Source organism: Mytilus edulis, chromosome 2 (assembly GCF_963676685.1).
Source record: "Mytilus edulis chromosome 2, xbMytEdul2.2, whole genome shotgun sequence".
In the NCBI taxonomy this organism is placed as follows: domain Eukaryota; kingdom Metazoa; phylum Mollusca; class Bivalvia; order Mytilida; family Mytilidae; genus Mytilus; species Mytilus edulis.
This window is the reverse complement of record NC_092345.1, coordinates 23,461,766-23,479,808: the sequence shown is the minus strand read 5'-3', so window position 1 is coordinate 23,479,808 and position 18,043 is coordinate 23,461,766. Positions and strand designations below refer to the sequence as shown.

General features: G+C 31.8%; 1 protein-coding gene across 5 annotated transcripts in view; it reads left to right on the top strand.

Moving 5' to 3' along the window:
* Positions 1-3,984: 3,984 nt before the first annotated feature.
* LOC139511758 (uncharacterized) overlaps positions 3,985-18,043 on the top strand; it is a 48,663-nt gene continuing 34,604 nt past the window's right edge. For 2 of the 5 annotated variants that reach the window (XM_071298804.1, XM_071298803.1), the window contains exons 1-12: positions 4,002-4,210; positions 7,127-7,334; positions 8,339-8,491; positions 12,076-12,234; positions 12,528-12,703; positions 12,934-13,047; positions 13,340-13,531; positions 14,116-14,194; positions 14,450-14,668; positions 15,151-15,326; positions 15,829-15,942; positions 16,696-16,887. In XM_071298804.1, coding sequence (XP_071154905.1) covers positions 4,151-4,210; positions 7,127-7,334; positions 8,339-8,491; positions 12,076-12,234; positions 12,528-12,703; positions 12,934-13,047; positions 13,340-13,531; positions 14,116-14,194; positions 14,450-14,668; positions 15,151-15,326; positions 15,829-15,942; positions 16,696-16,887 — 1,842 coding nt within the window. In that variant the 5' untranslated portion in view covers positions 4,002-4,150. Of the gene's footprint in view, positions 4,211-7,126; positions 7,335-7,634; positions 7,680-8,338; positions 8,492-12,075; positions 12,235-12,527; positions 12,704-12,933; positions 13,048-13,339; positions 13,532-14,115; positions 14,195-14,449; positions 14,669-15,150; positions 15,327-15,828; positions 15,943-16,695; positions 16,888-18,043 lie in introns of all 5 variants that reach the window. The other 3 variants (XM_071298805.1, XM_071298807.1, XM_071298806.1) reach the window with 3 other exon arrangements.

The window sequence follows — 18,043 nt, the reverse complement described above, 5'->3', positions numbered from 1 at the left end:
TTTTAAGCAATAATCATAAATTGTTTTTGAGATACGGCACAACATGTAAAAAAAACCTCCCCCTTTTTAACAAAATACTCAATAACTCAAAAATGAAATTTTGAATCATCACCAAAAAGTATACAGATCTTTAGATTAATATAACAAAGACATGTGTAAAGTTTTAAGCAATAATCATAAATCGTTTATGAGATATGGTGCGACATGTAAAAAAAACCTCCCCTGTTTAACAAAATACTCAATAACTCCAAAATAAAGTTTTGAATCATCACCAAAAAGTATACAGATATTAAGATTAACATAACTAAGAAGTGTTTAAAGTTTTAAGCCATAATCAAGTATCGTTTTTGAGATACGGTGCGACATGTGAAAAAAAACATATCCCTGTTTTAGTTACAAAGTGCCGTAACTCAAAAAGTTTTAATCTTATTTTCACCAAAAAGTATACAGATCCTTTGACCATCATAAGAAACAACTATGTTAAGTTTCATGAAATTTGGATAAGTCGTTCTCAACTTGAGTTACGGTGCGATATGTTTACGCCGGACAGACAGACGGACGGACACCGGACATTTGTATACCATAATACGTCCCGTCAAAATTTTGACGGGCGTATAAAAATGAAAAAGACAAACAGACAAACGATAGTACACATGACACAACATATAGAAAACTAAAGTAAAAGCAACACGAACCCCACCAAAAAACCTAGGGGTGATCTCAGGTGCTCCGGAAGGGCCCGGTAAGCAAGTCCTGCTCAGCCACATGTCACGTGCACCCGTCGGGTTGCTTATAAATGTGTTAACAAATCCGGTAAATAGTATAATTCGGTAAGTCATATTTATGAAAGGGAAGGGGATTGTAGTTACGACGTAAGGAACATATCCGATATCAATTGTGAAATGGTTATTCCATAACGGTCAACCAACTCATGATGGTAAAATTTACGAAGGGATGATTTCAACTTCACCATTTGGAACTCTTGGTTTAACAGCTTCCTTGTTAGCAGCCACACTCTATCAAGAAAATCATGATAGGAAATGCAAGCACAAGAATATCGTATCAAAAGTAAAATCACAAAAATACTGAACTCAGAGGAAAATAAATTCGGAAAGTCTATATAATCAGATAATCACATGGCAAAATCAAATAACAAAACACATCAAAAACGAATGGACAAGAACTGTCAAATTCCTGACTTGGTACAGGTAGTTAGGAGATATATACCCCGTATGCAGGTGCTGCTGGTATGTTGCTACTTAGAAATGGAAAGTTCACAATTGGAAAGCTGAAATAATCTCTTATCATAAAGTTTTGTTGTCAATTTCTAGACGTAAGTCAAGATATGAAGCCGACTTAACTGATCTGTAGTATCTGTGGTATCCTTTATTTCTAGTTCGATGGGATGGATGCGTTCAACACATAGTCACTATTTTCAAAACAGCCAATCAAATGATTTACCTTTGTTTCACTCTCAATGTTAACATTCTTTTCTTTCAATAACCAAACACGCATCAATCATGTGTAATCCATTTCTAGCTATGGGGTTAAATTAAAGTTCACATGAATACAGATTCAATGAGGTCCAAATATTCGTGACTTGCAAGTGAAAAATTGATCATCGATATTTTTTTACAAAATTGAAACATACTGGCTGCTAAAAGCGAAATAGTATTTCACTATTTCACTTTCACTAAAGATTGGACAAAACAAAATAATCAGAATTTAATTTTTGTTATGTATCTCTTACCTCTAGTCCCGTTTGAAAAGGAGTCTATTGCATGAATTCAAAAGATCTTAGCTACAAAATTTAATGTATCATGAAACTATTTCCATTGTAAACTAATCTGAGATTTCTATGTTGTGTTGTTGGGTTTCTGTACACTTCATTTTTAATATTTGAAAGCAAATATGAGAGGAGACATGCGATCTCATTTGCACGAGCAGTGATTGATTTATTATTTGCTTAATCCCGCCGAGTTATTTGTTCCTGTATCTGTATATCTGTATCGTTACGTCGAAGGTACCAATACTGGCTTTTACTCGACGGGAGAGAGAGCGCCCATTGACGGCGTTGGAGAGCTGTTTTGAAGCTCTCAACTGATTTGGCGCACACTATTGCTTCTTCCAGTTGATTCCAGTGAATCACAGTCTGGACAACGAATGAGTTCTTAGACTGCTCAGTTTTACAGTTTGTAGTTTTAATTGCCTTTGAGTTGTTTTTACTGAGTTGACTATGTTTGTGATATATAATTGTCATATTATCTTCTCTTTATTTACGTATGCATATGATTTGTGAGAATCATTAAAATACTGTATTATTCTAATAAGAAGTATATGTAATTAACAGTTTATACCTCTAATATAACTCTAAACTGATTTTAACGATTCATGCAGATTAAAGTGCTTAGGCAGCAACCATTTGATTTTCGGGGTGGGTGGGGGGGTGGGGGGGGGGGGCTATGTTTTTTTTTGGAAAAAAAGTTTGTTTCCAGTTTTTGGAGAAAAAAATAATTTGTAAATGAAAGGTTTATATGAAGGCCGTACGGTGACATATCATATTGTTTGTTAACTTCTCATGATGTTATATAAATTTGGTCTCTGGTGGAGATGCCATTTTGGTCGGCAATTATATATACCAGTACATCTACGTATATTTTATAGTGTGCATGGCATCAGAGACATAATTGTATTATATGTCTCTGGTGGCATAAATGGCCACAAAGTATAAAGGTTTGAAAATAAAATTAATTACAGGATAAAAATACCCTCTTAGTTTTAATCAAAAGAATGCCACTCCAAAATCAATCCATGACATAAACAAATTAATAAACAAGTCAAAAAGAAAAGAAAACTCCCAACAAACAACGTGAAAGTATTTGGCAAACGATACCCTCCACCCAAACACACACAAAAAACATCAAAAAAAGAAAAAAATAACAAACACAAGGATCCTAAAGTTACATAAACAAACGTATATGTATATGGCCTCAGAGTACAACTGGAGAAAAAAATGATAAAAAAAAATAATCAAAGAGTATGCTTGTGCGATATTTAAGATCGTCAGTTTTCTTTGACCTGAAGAAATATAAGCAGGGAAAAAAACGTAAAAAAACATGCCTAAAATGTTAAGCTGTGAAACCCAGGATTTGTATATATAAATCCTTGGTGAAAAACTAATTTTTTACATTCAAGAGATATATTGACATAGTGTCACTGAATAGAAGTTCCTTCATAATATAAGTTCCAAAGGGAAAATATATTCTGGAATATAATGTCTACATGAATAAATATTACAGTATATGTTCCTAACGGAATAAATGATATTTGTTCCAACAGGAATAGATATTATGACAAATTGAATGTTTATAACAGAGTTTCCATGATTGGAACTTCTGTCAGGTGAAACAAATATACGTTGACAACAGAACATGCTATCTTAAACAGAATTATTTATTAAATCACCTTATCACGAATAAAAAAGAAGGTATATTTACAGAACCGTCATGGAATTCAAGCTAAATATATGTTGACGTTGTTTCTCTTTGAGAGACACTGGTCGACTTGACTCTCTGGAATATAAGACCAGTGACAACTTATAACTGTGTTATATCAAGGAGTTGTATAGTATTATTTGGGCTATACAAATCATTGGTTATATCACAGACATATAATAATGCAAAAAATAGAAGTTCTTAACGACCTTGACTGTATCATGTGTCTCTGGTTATATAAAACTACAAAGACAATGGTTCTTCCATGTTTGTTTTTTATTCAAATTGTTTTTGGTTATTATCCATAATATTTCGATATATCAATCCGCAGTATCTTCTAAATGTTTATAAAATTATTAGAGTTAAAACTGCATTGTTATTACTATTATATCAGTACAATAAGATTTTCAAATTGCTTTTTCATTACAAATTAATCAATAAAGACGTAATAAATGTAATTAGGGACTAGATAAGAACTACTTTTCTTACATCGAGCCGGAAGACTTTACGCAACCTATTTGTTGTCCTTGGATACAGGTGCTTGATGTTCTGAGTGAAAGCAAAACGCGGTTTCCCAAAATATTTACTAATCGTTCTACATAACCGTCAAGATACCACGAAAAAAGGAATCCTACATCCGCGTCCGTAGCGGAAAGATGAGTACGGAGGATGCAAAAACCTACCTGTCAAAGCGAGAGATTCCTCGCTTGTTTGAGGTGAGAAACATCTTTCAAGTTTCATTCCAGTTGACATCTGCATCTTTCCAGATATTCCTTTATATCTTTGAAATAATGATTAATTTTATATATTTGACAGAAGTTTACTTTTGCCAAAAGAAACAGTCAGATATCACTAATTTGTATAAACCTAAAACATGTATAAAAATAAACCTGCTGTATATATAGTCTATACATTTGATCATATGATATGATGAGAAACCTGATGAGGTCCCATAGATTTTTGTTTGTTTCATTTGTCAGCTGTGAAGTTACATTTTGTATATGACTCTTCAATTGCTGCTTATATACAATTTTACAGTCTTATAAATTATATTTCAATATACATGACCCATACATGTACATTTATACACCTTTAAGAACTGGGAGTAGTTTACTGTTACAATTCATAGTTAATTTTTTATTTTCTTGTATGTTCTCACACACCCACATATATATATGGCCGAAGTAGGGTTGCTGACCTGTTGTTTAAGATTTTCAGGGCCAATTAACATATGCAGACCAGCGCATCAACGTATCTTCCATTTGATTTCATTTTCGGAGCTGATAATGATCATTGTTTTACAATGAAATAGTCCATACTGCCCGGTTTCATTCTAATAAAAGACTAATATGTACTGTATCTTGCATGCTTCTATTGTGGTTTAAAATTAGTTCTTATTTCACACAAGAGCAACAGAATGGTGGCTGGCAACTGGAGAATGATCTGCTACACTTCTTGGGCTAGTGTTTTTTTGATGGGGGTAGTACTCCCATCCTTAGTTTTTTTTTATCAATCTAGTATGAAATGTTTTGAAGGCACTGTTTGAATTTGGTCTTACCTGTACGAACTGTGACGCCCGTATATGACACGGAAACCAGGCGTAAAAATCATACTTTATCCTGGCGGCATTGCAGTGTTTACTGAATGCATGTCCAGGCGTCAACCAGGCGTAAACCAGGCGTAAATTAGGCGTAACTAAGGCGTAAACCAGGCGTAAAATTAGGCGTAATATTTAAATGAGTACGCCTGGTTCACAAAAAAATAGGCGTAATATGCAAATGAGTACGCCTGGTCAATAAATAAACCAGGCGTAATATCCTTACATAATACTACACTTATTTTAGTTCAGTGTATTAACCCTAAGCTGTGTACTTTTGTGTATTGATACAAACTTCTGTACTGTTGCTTTTATTTCTTATTGTTTGACAAAAAACTTGAAATATTAACCATTGAAGAAGCTAATATAGAAATAAATACATTTTATGCAGACAATGGCTCAAATAAGTTTAAGTTTAAATCAGAATTATAACAACTATTTTTTCTTGAAATAGCATTTTAACTAAGTTGTTTTTGAAAATTATTGTTTTTTGAACTAATTTATAAATGATAATACTGCAATTTAACTTAAAGTAAAAGATTTTAATGTTATTATCCAAGGATAAAGGTTTTGGGATTTCAAAAATTCTGATAGAACATAATACTTTTAAATAACTTAGTTATACTCACATTATTATTATTTACCATGTATAACTACTTTCCTTTTATTTCACAATTTTCATTTATTTATTAGATTCAGTATTTCCAATTTCAGATTCTTCCAAAAAGCACAAAACAAGCAAATTATCCCTGAATATATGAAGCTGCCATGTGTCCAACCTTTACAAACTAAAACCAAAGAGCCAAATTTTGAAAAAAAAATCCCATGATCCTTTAAACAAAGCATTATGGGTATTTCTATTTACGCCATACCAACAGTTTTACGCCCGTAAGAAAATTTACGTCTTGCCTATTTCAATTTACGCCCGTAAGAAAACTTACGCCTTGCTTATTTCAATTTACGCCAGGTTAACTGCTTTTTTCTACGCCCGTAAGGACTACACATTTACGTTTCCTGCTCCCTTACGCTTGGATCTAGACACGTAACTACCACTTACGCCTGGTTTACGCCTTATTTCCAGGCGTAATACGCCTTATAATTTCGTACGGGAAGTATTGTCTGTTTTTCTGAAACATAATTTTTATTTGTTTCTTTGTTGTTGTCTTCCTCTGAGGCTCTTTTATATATCCTTGCTGGAAATTCTTAGCTACAATGTACCATATAAAAAAAGATTCTGATTAAGATCAGCCAGTGGTCATACATTGTACATTTTTACAGTAGGCATGGATATTTCTAGCAATCCTTAGGTTTTGAATTAGGACCCATTGACACTGTCAGAACCAATTTAAAATGAACCATAGTAATTTAGTTTACTGTTACAATGTACCTAAGATTTTAATACCCAAATGACCTAATTTAAAAACAAAGTGAAATAAAATTTAAAAATCCAGAAATAGCATCAGACATGTCAAATAAGACCTACATGTACTCCAAAACATTTGTATACATTCCTTTATACTGAAATTTGTGTAAAGGAGATTAAAAAAAACCCAACCACAGAATATTACCAGCTCATTTTTCCTTTTGTGTCTGAAATATCCTGAACATTAATGGAACATACTTGCAGAGAATCACATTCATCAGATGATCTATTTGTGGTTCATGTGCAATCATGTCAAGTATAAGTTGTTGATAATTTTCATTTTAACCAGACATGCATGATGTACATGTAATACAGTATATATTTGAATGTGCTCAGTGAAATAACACTTTTACTGGACCTATAACAGAAACATTGTAATATTGAAGATAAAGGTACATGTAGACTGTAGCTGTCACATACTGCTCATTTGCTTTCAAACCTGCCATTCAATATCCACATGATTTCAAGATGAAAATGTAGGATGTTCTAGAAACAGTAGCCAGATTACTATCAAATCTTTGGTACTTAAGTTCAATTTGTTACATTTATATGGTAGTGTCCATGTATAGGAATTACTAAATTGTTTGAAAAAACTTTTTTTTTTTTTTGCAGAGTTTGATGACTGGTCTGATGTACCACAGACCAACAGATCACATAGCTTATCTGATAGACTGTCTAGCTAAAGTCAGTGACAAAGGTCAAGAAAACTTGGCATGGAATTCATTCGTAGAAGCAAAGAGAGCAAAGACTCCACTGCCCCCTATAACTCCAGATAATGGAAAGCGTCCAAAATCCAGGTCAAAAACACCAGCAAAAATAGGTAATAGGATATTAAATATCTGTTAGTTTTACATGTACTAAGTTTCTAATTAGATTGTAATGAAAAGTTTTTACTGTCAATTTTAAAGATCTATAACACATGTAGTTTCACGTTGTTTTAAGTGTAATTAACCATGTAGAATTAAAGTATTGTATAATATTCACTTAAGAAATAAGATTCTGGTTGCTAGAGTTTTTAATAAAAAATTAAAATGGCAGTTGTCTTTTTTGATTTTATTATTTAGAGCAATGGAATTAATTTCATGCTATAGTTTTATTACAAGTCAATTTTGTTTGTCAGGTCAAGACTACTTTTGGGTCGAAAGATCTGGCAAGTCTATAATAGGTACATGGTATGGAGTTATCTTCCCTAATCAATGAGTGAGAGTTGTCTCCCATTTATGATATAACAAATTGTAGAGACTTTATCAGCCTTTTTTGATTCACATCATGTTTACTAACGGATGTAATGCTATCATTGGCTTTGATGTGACTTCAGCAGTTAATTTTACTCTTTCACATAAGTAACAGCTGACGATCATACCATTTACTCTGTTTAAAACAATGGTTTTTCAAAAAAATAAAATTTTACCAAACAGGCAAAGTATCATTAAGAGACTAACATTTCACCTAGCATTCACAGTTTGACTTTGTGTACAAACATCTTGCTTTAATAAAAATATTAATGTCTTAGTTGTATTTGAATGTTTGTCTTTCCAGGTTTGATAAAATTTTCAACAATCAATGTCTCTTCAGTGAGACTTGAGGCCAAAATTAGAACATTGCTGTGATAATTTTCCATTATATTATTAGAGAAACAGATTCTGTTGATTAAATACCCTATGTTTACAATAATCACCCACTCTCAGTAAAAAAAAAATGCTAGGTAAACCCCAAATGTTAGATGCTGAAAATTTAACAATCCCTAGTGGATAAATGTATCATTCAAGAGGGTATCTAGGCAAATTTATATATTTTGTTCAATCTCCATCAATTGATTTCCAGACTCCGAGAAAAGTAGCACACCAGTGGACAGACAAAGGTCTATCACACCAATTGATAGAAAAGGGTCTGTAACCCCAGTTGAAAGACAAAGGTCTTTAACACCTATAGATAGGAAAGGGTCTGTTACCCCAAGTGATAGTAAAAGGAAACAGGGTAAAACATTGCACAATTGCTTCAAAGTTATTTCTTAAGCTTTCATCTTATATTTACATCTGTTTTCTTCCTGTCATTACATGTACATGCATTATGGTATTATGGAACAGCAATAAATTTAAACCAAAAAGTAACATTTATTTGTCACATGTGGTCTTAAAATATCATAAATCATTTTTTTTACACTGAATGCCCTGAAAATTAAAGTGAAAAATTTTCATATAACTTTCATTTATTGTATAACTGGAAAGGGATTACATTTTATGGTTTATAAATAATATTTATTGGTGGAAATCCAGGGTGGAAATATATAAAGTATGTTTCCTACTGGAATTTTGAAAACAAGGAAATCCATGATTTTTAACAAATAAATTAAAAACCACAACGAAAATTTCTGCTTTCATCATGTTATATTTCTTTACTAAAAAATCAACTCTAATTTATATTTCTAAGTGTTATGACAGTAAAGCTTTCTATTATATATTAGACATTATTAGGAATTACGTTTAGTATAATATATAAGAAAACATATGAATTTCTTTAAAATAGTCAAGATAGTGATATATATTTGTGTAAATGTGAAATCGTTCAGACCATGTTTAATTGACTGTCTGATAAAGACTCATGGATATTTTTATCATTACAAATTGTTAGAAATGTTGAAATTGTCATTCAAGGTTTTCCAGTGAAGATACAATATTATCAAATATAGTATTTTCAAAGTCCATGCAAACACCAAAAAGTTTGTCTTCCATTTATTGGATTTTCATGGATAGGCTTGTTTCAATATTATCTTAATTGTTTGATTTTACAAACATACTTTATTCAGTATGTTTGAAGACCTGTTGGTGACCTTCTGCTGTTGTCTGTTCCATGGTCGGCTTGTTGTCTCTTTGACACATTCCCCATTTCCATTCTCAATTTTATTACTTAAAAGCACATATATGCACATGATTGAATTGACATTTACTCACTATTGCACACTTTGTACATACATTTCAATAGGAAAATATCTATATTGTTTCGCAATACTATCTTCTGTTATAGATATTTTATACAAATATATACTTCTCTATGAATGTATAACTTGGTTCAAATTTTAATACAAAAAAAAATTATCATTACAAAAAATCCATTATAATTCAGTTTTCATCCTTAAAATTTGTCTGTTTGTTGTGACAATTTTTGTTAATAATATTTTATATTTTATACAAAAATCATCAGAGCTGGATATGCTATATGTTGTTTTTTCCCCTTTTTAGCTCACCTGGCCCGAAGGGCCAAGTGAGCTATTCCCATCACTTTGCGTCCGGCGTCCGTCGTCGTCGTCCGTCGTCGTCCGTCGTCCGTCGTCGTTAACTTTTACAAAAATCTTCTCCTCTGAAACTACTGGGCCAAATTTAACCAAACTTGACCAAAATCATCATTGGGGTATCTAGTTTAAAAAATGTGTGGCGTGACCCGGTCAACCAACCAAGATGGCCGCCACGGCTAAAAATAGAACATAGGGGTAAAATGCAGTTTTTGGCTTATAACTCAAAAACCAAAGCATTTAGAGCAAATCTGACATGGGGTAAATATGTTTATCAGGTCAAGATCTATCTGCCCTGAAATTTTCAGATGAATCGGTCAACCCGTTGTTGGGTTGCTGCCCCTGAATTGGTCATTTTGAGGAAATTTTGCTGTTTTTGGTTATTATCTTGAATATTATTATAGATAGAGATAAGCTGTAAACAGCAATAATGTTTGGCAAAGTTAGATTTACAAGTAAGTCAACATGACCGAAATGGTCAGTTGACCCCTTTAGGAGTTATTGCCCTTTATAGTCAATTTTTAACCATTTTTCATAAATCTAAGTAATCTTTTACAAAAATCTTCTCCTCTGAAACTACTGGGCCAAATTAATCCAAACTTGGCCACAATCATCTTTGGGGTATCTAGTTTAAAAAATGTGTGGCGTGACCTGGTCAACCAACCAAGATGGCCGCCACAGCTAAAAATAGAACATAGGGGTAAAATGCAGTTTTTGGCTTATAACTCAAAAACCAAAGCATTTAGAGCAAATCTGATGTGGGGTAAAAATGTTTATCAGGTCAAGATCTATCTGCCCTGAAATTTTCAGATGAATCGGTCAACCTGTTGTTGGGTTGCTGCCCCTGAATTGGTAATTTTGAGGAAATTTTGCCGTTTTTGGTTATTATCTTGAATATTATTATAGATAGAGATAAACTGTAAACAGCAATAATGTTTAGCAAAGTAAGATTTACAAATAAGTCAACATGACGGAAATGGTCAGTTGACCCCTTTAGGAGTTATTGCCCTTTATAGTCAATTTTTAACCATTTTTCGTAAATCTTAGTTATCTTTTACAAAAATCTTCTCCTCTGAAACTACTGGGCCAAATTAATTCAAACTTGGCCACAATCATCTTTGAGGTACCTTGTTTGAAAAATGTGTCCGATGACCTGGCCATCCAACCAAGATGGCCACCACGGCTAAAAATAGAACAGGGGTAAAATGTAGTTTTTTGCTTACAACTCTGAAACCAAATCATTTAGAGGAAATCTGACAAGGAGTTTAATTGTTAATCAAGTCAATATATATCTGCCCTGAAATATTCAAATGAATTGGACAACCTGTTGTTGGGTTGCTGCCCTCCAATTGGTAATTTTTAAAGAAATTTTGCTGTTTTTGGTTATTATCTTGAATACTATTATAGATAGCGATAAACTGTAAACAGCGATAATGTTCATCAAAGTAAGATCTACAAATAAGTCCACATGACCTAAATGGTCAATTGACCCCTTAAGGAGTTATTGCCCTTTATAGTCAATTTTTAACAATTTTCATTAATTTGGTAAATTTATGTAAATTTTTACCAAATATTTTTCTCTGTTACTAATGGGCAAAGTTCATTATAGATATAATTGTAAGAAGCAAGAATGTTCAGTAAAGTAAGAACTTCAAACACATCACCATCACCAAAATACAATTTTGTCATGAAACCATTTGTGTCCTTTGTTAAATATGCACATAGACCAAGGTGAGCGACACAGGCTCTTTAGAGCCTCTAGTTTCAACAGATGATAATTTTGCACCAAAAATAGAAATTTTATCAAAATACAGATTTTTCATAATGCATGTTTAATTTTTGTCTTTCAAATTTATGTTTTTTTTCAGGATTGAAAAAATGATGTATCCTAAAAATCAATCATCTGCTTTTTTGTCTTCTAAAAATAAAATTTGTATGGTGTGAGGATGGTAGTTGACAGGGAAAAAAATATTTTAAATATTTGAAAATTGCTTTTCTATTTTAAACTTTATAATTATAATATATGAAAATGCTAGGAGTAAAAAAGCATTTACTTCAAGTTAAAAAAATGTGAGATTTAATTTTTTAGAGAGCAATACATATATTAAGCAAATAAATCCACAGAAAAAAACCCTGTTTATTGGGTAGTGGTATTATATTTCATTGATTGCATCCATTTTAATGAAGACAGAGTTATAAACACAAAATTCATAATTATGAATAAACAGAATACTAGTTGAAGCAAGAATTATAAAATGATTTTGAATTTCAGAATCACCTGTTCCATTGGAGGAGAAGAGAGGAACACCACTGCCACCTATTGCAGATCCATCTGATTCTGCTAAAATAAACGACAAAGTCACATCAGACACAAAGGCTAAACCTGTGAAAAAGGCTGACATTCCAGATGTTCCTATTGTATTTATCATGGGTGAGTCTTACAATGTCAAGGACATAGCCTTAAATTTGTTTTATTCATTCATACTTGTAAGTACCCATGACAAGAAAAGGTTGATGAAGGGCTCAATATTTTCTGTAATTTATCAAAGTTTTAAGCATTATTTCCTTTGGCTGTCATCCATGATCTAGAAAAGTTTTGTGTCTAGGGATTCTTTATTAACCTTTGACAGATATTAAAAAAAAATGAACCTTAAATTGTCCTACATGTATAATGAACTTTCTTGTAAAAGATTCACTAACATTTAAAATATATTAATTATACAGGAGGTCCTGGTTCAGGAAAACTGACACAAGTAACCAGCTTACTGAAGTTAGCAGAAGGATGGGTTCATTTGTCTATGGGTGACATCTTACGGAATGAGATTGCACAGAAAGGCAAAGCTGAGGATAAATGGAGTATGATTGGAGATCTTGTATCAAAAGGAGAAATGGCACCAGAGGTGAGATATTACATCAGTAAAAGACTTATATGCAAGTAATATTTTCCACTTGATTCATCATTATACAACCACATGTGCAGATCTATACTTTAAAAATAAACCTACAATAGTATTTTCAAACTTGTTTATTTGTATAATTCCAATAAACCAGCTAAATTAGTTTATCTTTTACCTGAAATATAAAGTTTAAACATAATTTCATGGATCATATTCTTTTTTGACTTTGACAGGAAGTTACTGGAGAACTGCTTTTGGATTCATTCAAACAACACAAGAATGCCAAGGGATTCATACTAGAAGGATATCCAAGAGATATGGAACAAGTCGAAGAGTATATGAAAGTGGTATGTTATTATTCAACTGAAGATGTTCCTAACTGTTTTGAAGCCTATTGCAACATATCACTGATCCAATGAACCAAACCGATCTATTACAAATCAACATAGCATAAGCAAACAGGGAGCTTTAAATCCCAATTATTTTATTATTTTTTAACACCAAGGAAAATAGGATAAAGAGAATGCTTTAATTTCATACATGTAGTTTTGCATTGAGTGTGTGATGTTTAATTTTACATATATATAATTATATATTGTGTATATAATGAATACAAAACCAATGTTTTTATATATTCAGATTGGCAAGGTGACTGCAGTTTTCTATTTGGATTGTGAGGAATATTATTGCACACAAAGACTTCTAAACAGAGGAAAAAAGACAGACAGAATTGATGATAACTTGGGGGCCATCTCAAAGAGGATTACATTCTTTAAAGACAACACATTACCTGTGGTCAAATACTATGATGACATGGGAAGAGTGTTTGTGGTAAGATCTACTATTAAAATTTTCTTCATTGCAACATTTACACTCTGTAACTGGGGTTGAAAATAGCTTCTCGCTTAAAGAATTCCTCGAAATCAGCATACATATAGCCATATTTTTTTAAAATTTTTTTTCATCTTCTTTAAATGTGATACTATGTATTTTGATGAAAAAAGATGAAGGTGACACTTCGGGGGGCAAAAGCAAAACTTTAAGACAGTAAAAGTCCAGTAAAAACAGACCTGTGCAAGACACGCAACAGGCCACAACATTCATACTGCACAGCAGCCAAATATTGAGCATAATGAATCCAACACAAAACCTTGGGTGAAATCAGATGCTCCATAAGATAAGCCAGTTCCTGATCCACTATTGGTATCAACTGTGTTATTACCTGTAAGCAAAACTTCAAAATTTGTCAGAATATCTCACATACTGGTAGTTGAAAACCAATATAAATGTTCACACTGGTTGAATATGCATTTTAATTATTTAAATAATTTGAATAAGTGCAGTGCAACTATAATTTTGTGTTTGAAATCAGAGAATGCCATAATGTATTTATATATTCTATTGCTTTTTAACAGGTGAATGGGGACAGAGACACAAAGGAGATTGCATTTGAAGTAGGAAATTTGTTCAAATTCCTTAAAAAGAACAATTTTGGTAAGTATTTCAAATACATGTAGCCTATAAAGTGGTTTAAATTCTGATACAAAACAGTTTTCTTGAAGCATTAAAGATAAGATTCCTATGTTACAATTGCTCATAAAGAACAATTTTGATAAGTACTTTTTTACAATATATTTAATTTAAGGTTGAATCAGAATAGACCTTTAAAGCCTGAGTGTTTATTAACAAATAAAATGTATTTTAACATTTTTTAAATACACCAATACATTGTAAATTTTGTTGTTGTAGAACTGAAGAATGCAAAACCATTGACTGCTCCACCCCCACAGAAAAAACGAGAACGAAGGCCTTCTACACCTAAACAAAAGGACAGTAAAGACAATAAAGACAGTACAGTCAAACCTGAAGATGTGATAGTACCATTAGCTACACGACCTCCAACAATTGATGTACCAGACACAGGGAGGAAAGATGGATTACCTACATGTCCTATCATTTTAATTGTTGGTAAGTTATCTCCCTTTTTTATTGTAAAGATTATTTCCCTTTTTGTAATTTCATTTTTTAAACAGGATATCTTAACTAAAGGTAAACAAACTGCTGTAAGAGGAGTTAGTTATGTCAGCACTGTATAGAATGATGTATTAGTGTTACAGCTCAGGACATTTTCTAATATTTGATACATTTTTATTTCCTTTAATCTTTATAAAGGTTGGGTCATAAAAAATTCAAAACTAGCCTTCACTCGAATTTGCTGCTAATTTTGACTGTCCTATCTCTCAAAATTGTTGGCAGTTTATACTGTGATTTATGTGTTAGCTCTTTGTTAAATGAGTTTTTCATAATTTAAATTGGTAAAATTTAACCAATAAGATGTAACAAATTCTGTATCACATCAGTTAAAGTCATTATGGAGTTGTTTAATTATATACCTTGCCTGATATTTATTTAGTTTTTGCTGTAACTTTAATACTACTTTTGTATTTCAGGTGGCCCTGGGAGTGGTAAGGGTACACAATGTAAAAAGGTTTGTGAACGATATAAGGAAGTTATCCATCTTTCCATGGGAGACATTTTACGAAATCAAATTGCTACACAAGGATCAGCTGATCAGAAATGGGGTATGATTGGTACTTTAGTGCAGAAAGGTGAAATGGCTCCACAGGTAACTTTTTAAAAAATAATATAGATACATGTATAAGAAACTTAATTATTTTTTTCATTTTATTTACAAGTCCGTTTTTAGCCCTGCTGATTTTTCTGAAGTATTTGTAAATTGACATGAAGCTAACAGTAATCAGTCATTTTCCCAAGTATTACATATATTTTGTGGTGAAGTGTTTTCCAAAGCAGTTTGATAACAATTATTCTCTTATTATCTTTAAGATTTTTTTTTCTTAATAAAACTTTAAAAAATTCGTAAAGTCTTAAATCCTTTGAAAAGTTGTTTTTACAATCTATTTTTCAAAAACAACTTTTAATAATCTCCTGTAAATTTGCTTTGAAAGAAAAACAAATCATTTTTTGTTTTGAAAACAGGACAAAAACTTTACTTCTTTTTAAATATAAGTTCAATAAATATTTTGGCCAAAAAAACTAATTTTGAATAACTTACTGATAATTTTGTCTCAATGTCTAATGAATGCTGTGATTTGTATTTTTTTTAGGAAGTAACAGCTGAACTCCTGATAGAACAAATAAAGAAGAACAAAGATGCTGCAGCCTTCATTGTAGAGGGATACCCCAGAGATAAACTACAATTGGAAGAATTTAATAAACATGTAAGTAGGCAGTTGTAAAGGGGAATAACTCTATTATCTTCAAGAAAGCTACTATATGAATCTGAAACATTGAAAGGAATGACAAATTCTTTAATTCATAAAGTTCAAAACAATTAATTGAAAAAAAAACTTAATTCAATTGTAAACTTTTCTCTAATACTTGTAGTTTATGACTTTCAATAAATCAATGTGCATGTGTTGGGCTTGGAAGGAAACTGACAAAGGACAAGGTTCGCTAATGGCACAAAATGGCCTAAAATATCAACTTTATCATAAAACACCAAAAAGGTCTCAATTTGGTTCGTAAATGGGTCTATTTCAAAAGTATAAATGCTAAATATATCAGTTCTTTTCATAAGAGTACAAGATATTCGCCAAAAGTAAGCCCATTTTGGACATTTTGTCAAAATATGATGATTTTGTGCATTTTTCAGACCTAAAAGCTTTTGAAACACATTGGCCGCCACTTACGATCCAAAATGTGTTGTAACCAAAAGATTCCAATTTTAATATAGATTTCATCAATATAAAAACTTTTTGGATCGTAGATGGAGGCCAAGGTTAATTATGGCAAAAACATTTGAAATTATGGACAAAAAAAAAATTCAGGGCCAATTTTAACCCTTCGTGAACCTTCTCCTTTGTTCATATAATTAATGTATCTCCACCAAATACAATTATCAAATAAGTTATTTTATGAATTGTATACAAACTTATAATGTAACACATACTATTTGACACATCTATTTTTAGATTGGTGGATTAAATTTTGCAATATTATTAGACTGTGAAGAATATTACATGCAGAAACGGTTACTTGACCGAGGAAACGCCAGTGGTCGTATTGATGACAACTTAAATGCCATACAAAGTAGGCTAACATTCTTCAAGAATAACACATTACCCATATTAAAACATTTAGATGACCAAGGAAAACTTGTAGCAGTAAGTATTAGATTGAAATAGACAATTAATTTCCCCATAGGTGACAATGATAGCCTTTTGTGAGATTCAGAATTTAGAAAGTTGATTTTTTTTAATGAAACCTTGCTACAATTACAGAAAAGCTATTCGGACAGTATTTTGTGGTTCAAAAAATATAGGTTCGCGTTGCTTTTCTTAACGTATTTTGTACTTATCTCCCATGCCTATCAATTTTGCACTTGCATGCAAATACGTGTCTTGTTCTAGCGTTGAAAAGACATCTCATTTCCATTAGGGCTAAGGAAAAAAATTTGTTTGGCCTTTGATATAATGCAGAATGCACATACTCTCTAATAATAAAAAAATATGGGCGAACATATCAACCATCAGGATTAGCCATACTTTTAATGCTGAATGCTCATAAAATGGCTGCGCCCATACAATCTAATGGTGTATTAATGTGTAACCATTAAAAGTAAACATGAGTCAAGGGAGATAACTCTACAGTTATATTGGTAAAGAAAAAAAAAGGGGGTAAACATAAATGAGAGATATGCTTTCTGAAAAAAATTAGTACATAACTATTTCAAGAAATTTTCAAATGTATTACATGTATTTTATAATTTAATTGTTGAAAACACACCTAAAAATTGTCTCTTTGCTGATTAGCCTAGGCCTCAGGATCATGTACATATCTTGTAAGTTTCTTGTATTCAAATTTTAACAGGAAAAAAATAGAATAAAAATTGATTGCAAGCAACTTTTAGTCTCCTTGAAATCCAAGGAACTTAAATTAATTTAGTGTGGCCTTAATCCTGAAAAATATTCCATATGACAATTTTTAGGATGTCATAACATCCAGAGGTTGAGATAAAAACCAATTCACAACACTGTCTGGCATACAATCAGAAAAAAAACCTCCATGCATCATAAAATTAAAGAGTAAATCCCCATCTGAAGTATGCAGTGTTACATGATGCCAACATCAGGCCTGGGGCCATTACATTGCAATGTACTGCATTACAATTACTTTGTGAATCTTCCATTACAATTACAATTACATCTAATAAAATATCATCATGTGTCATATCAACTTCTTTCTAATACAAAATAATGCTGGGCCAACAGTATTTTGTATTAGAAAGAAGTTGATATCACACATGATGATATTTTATTA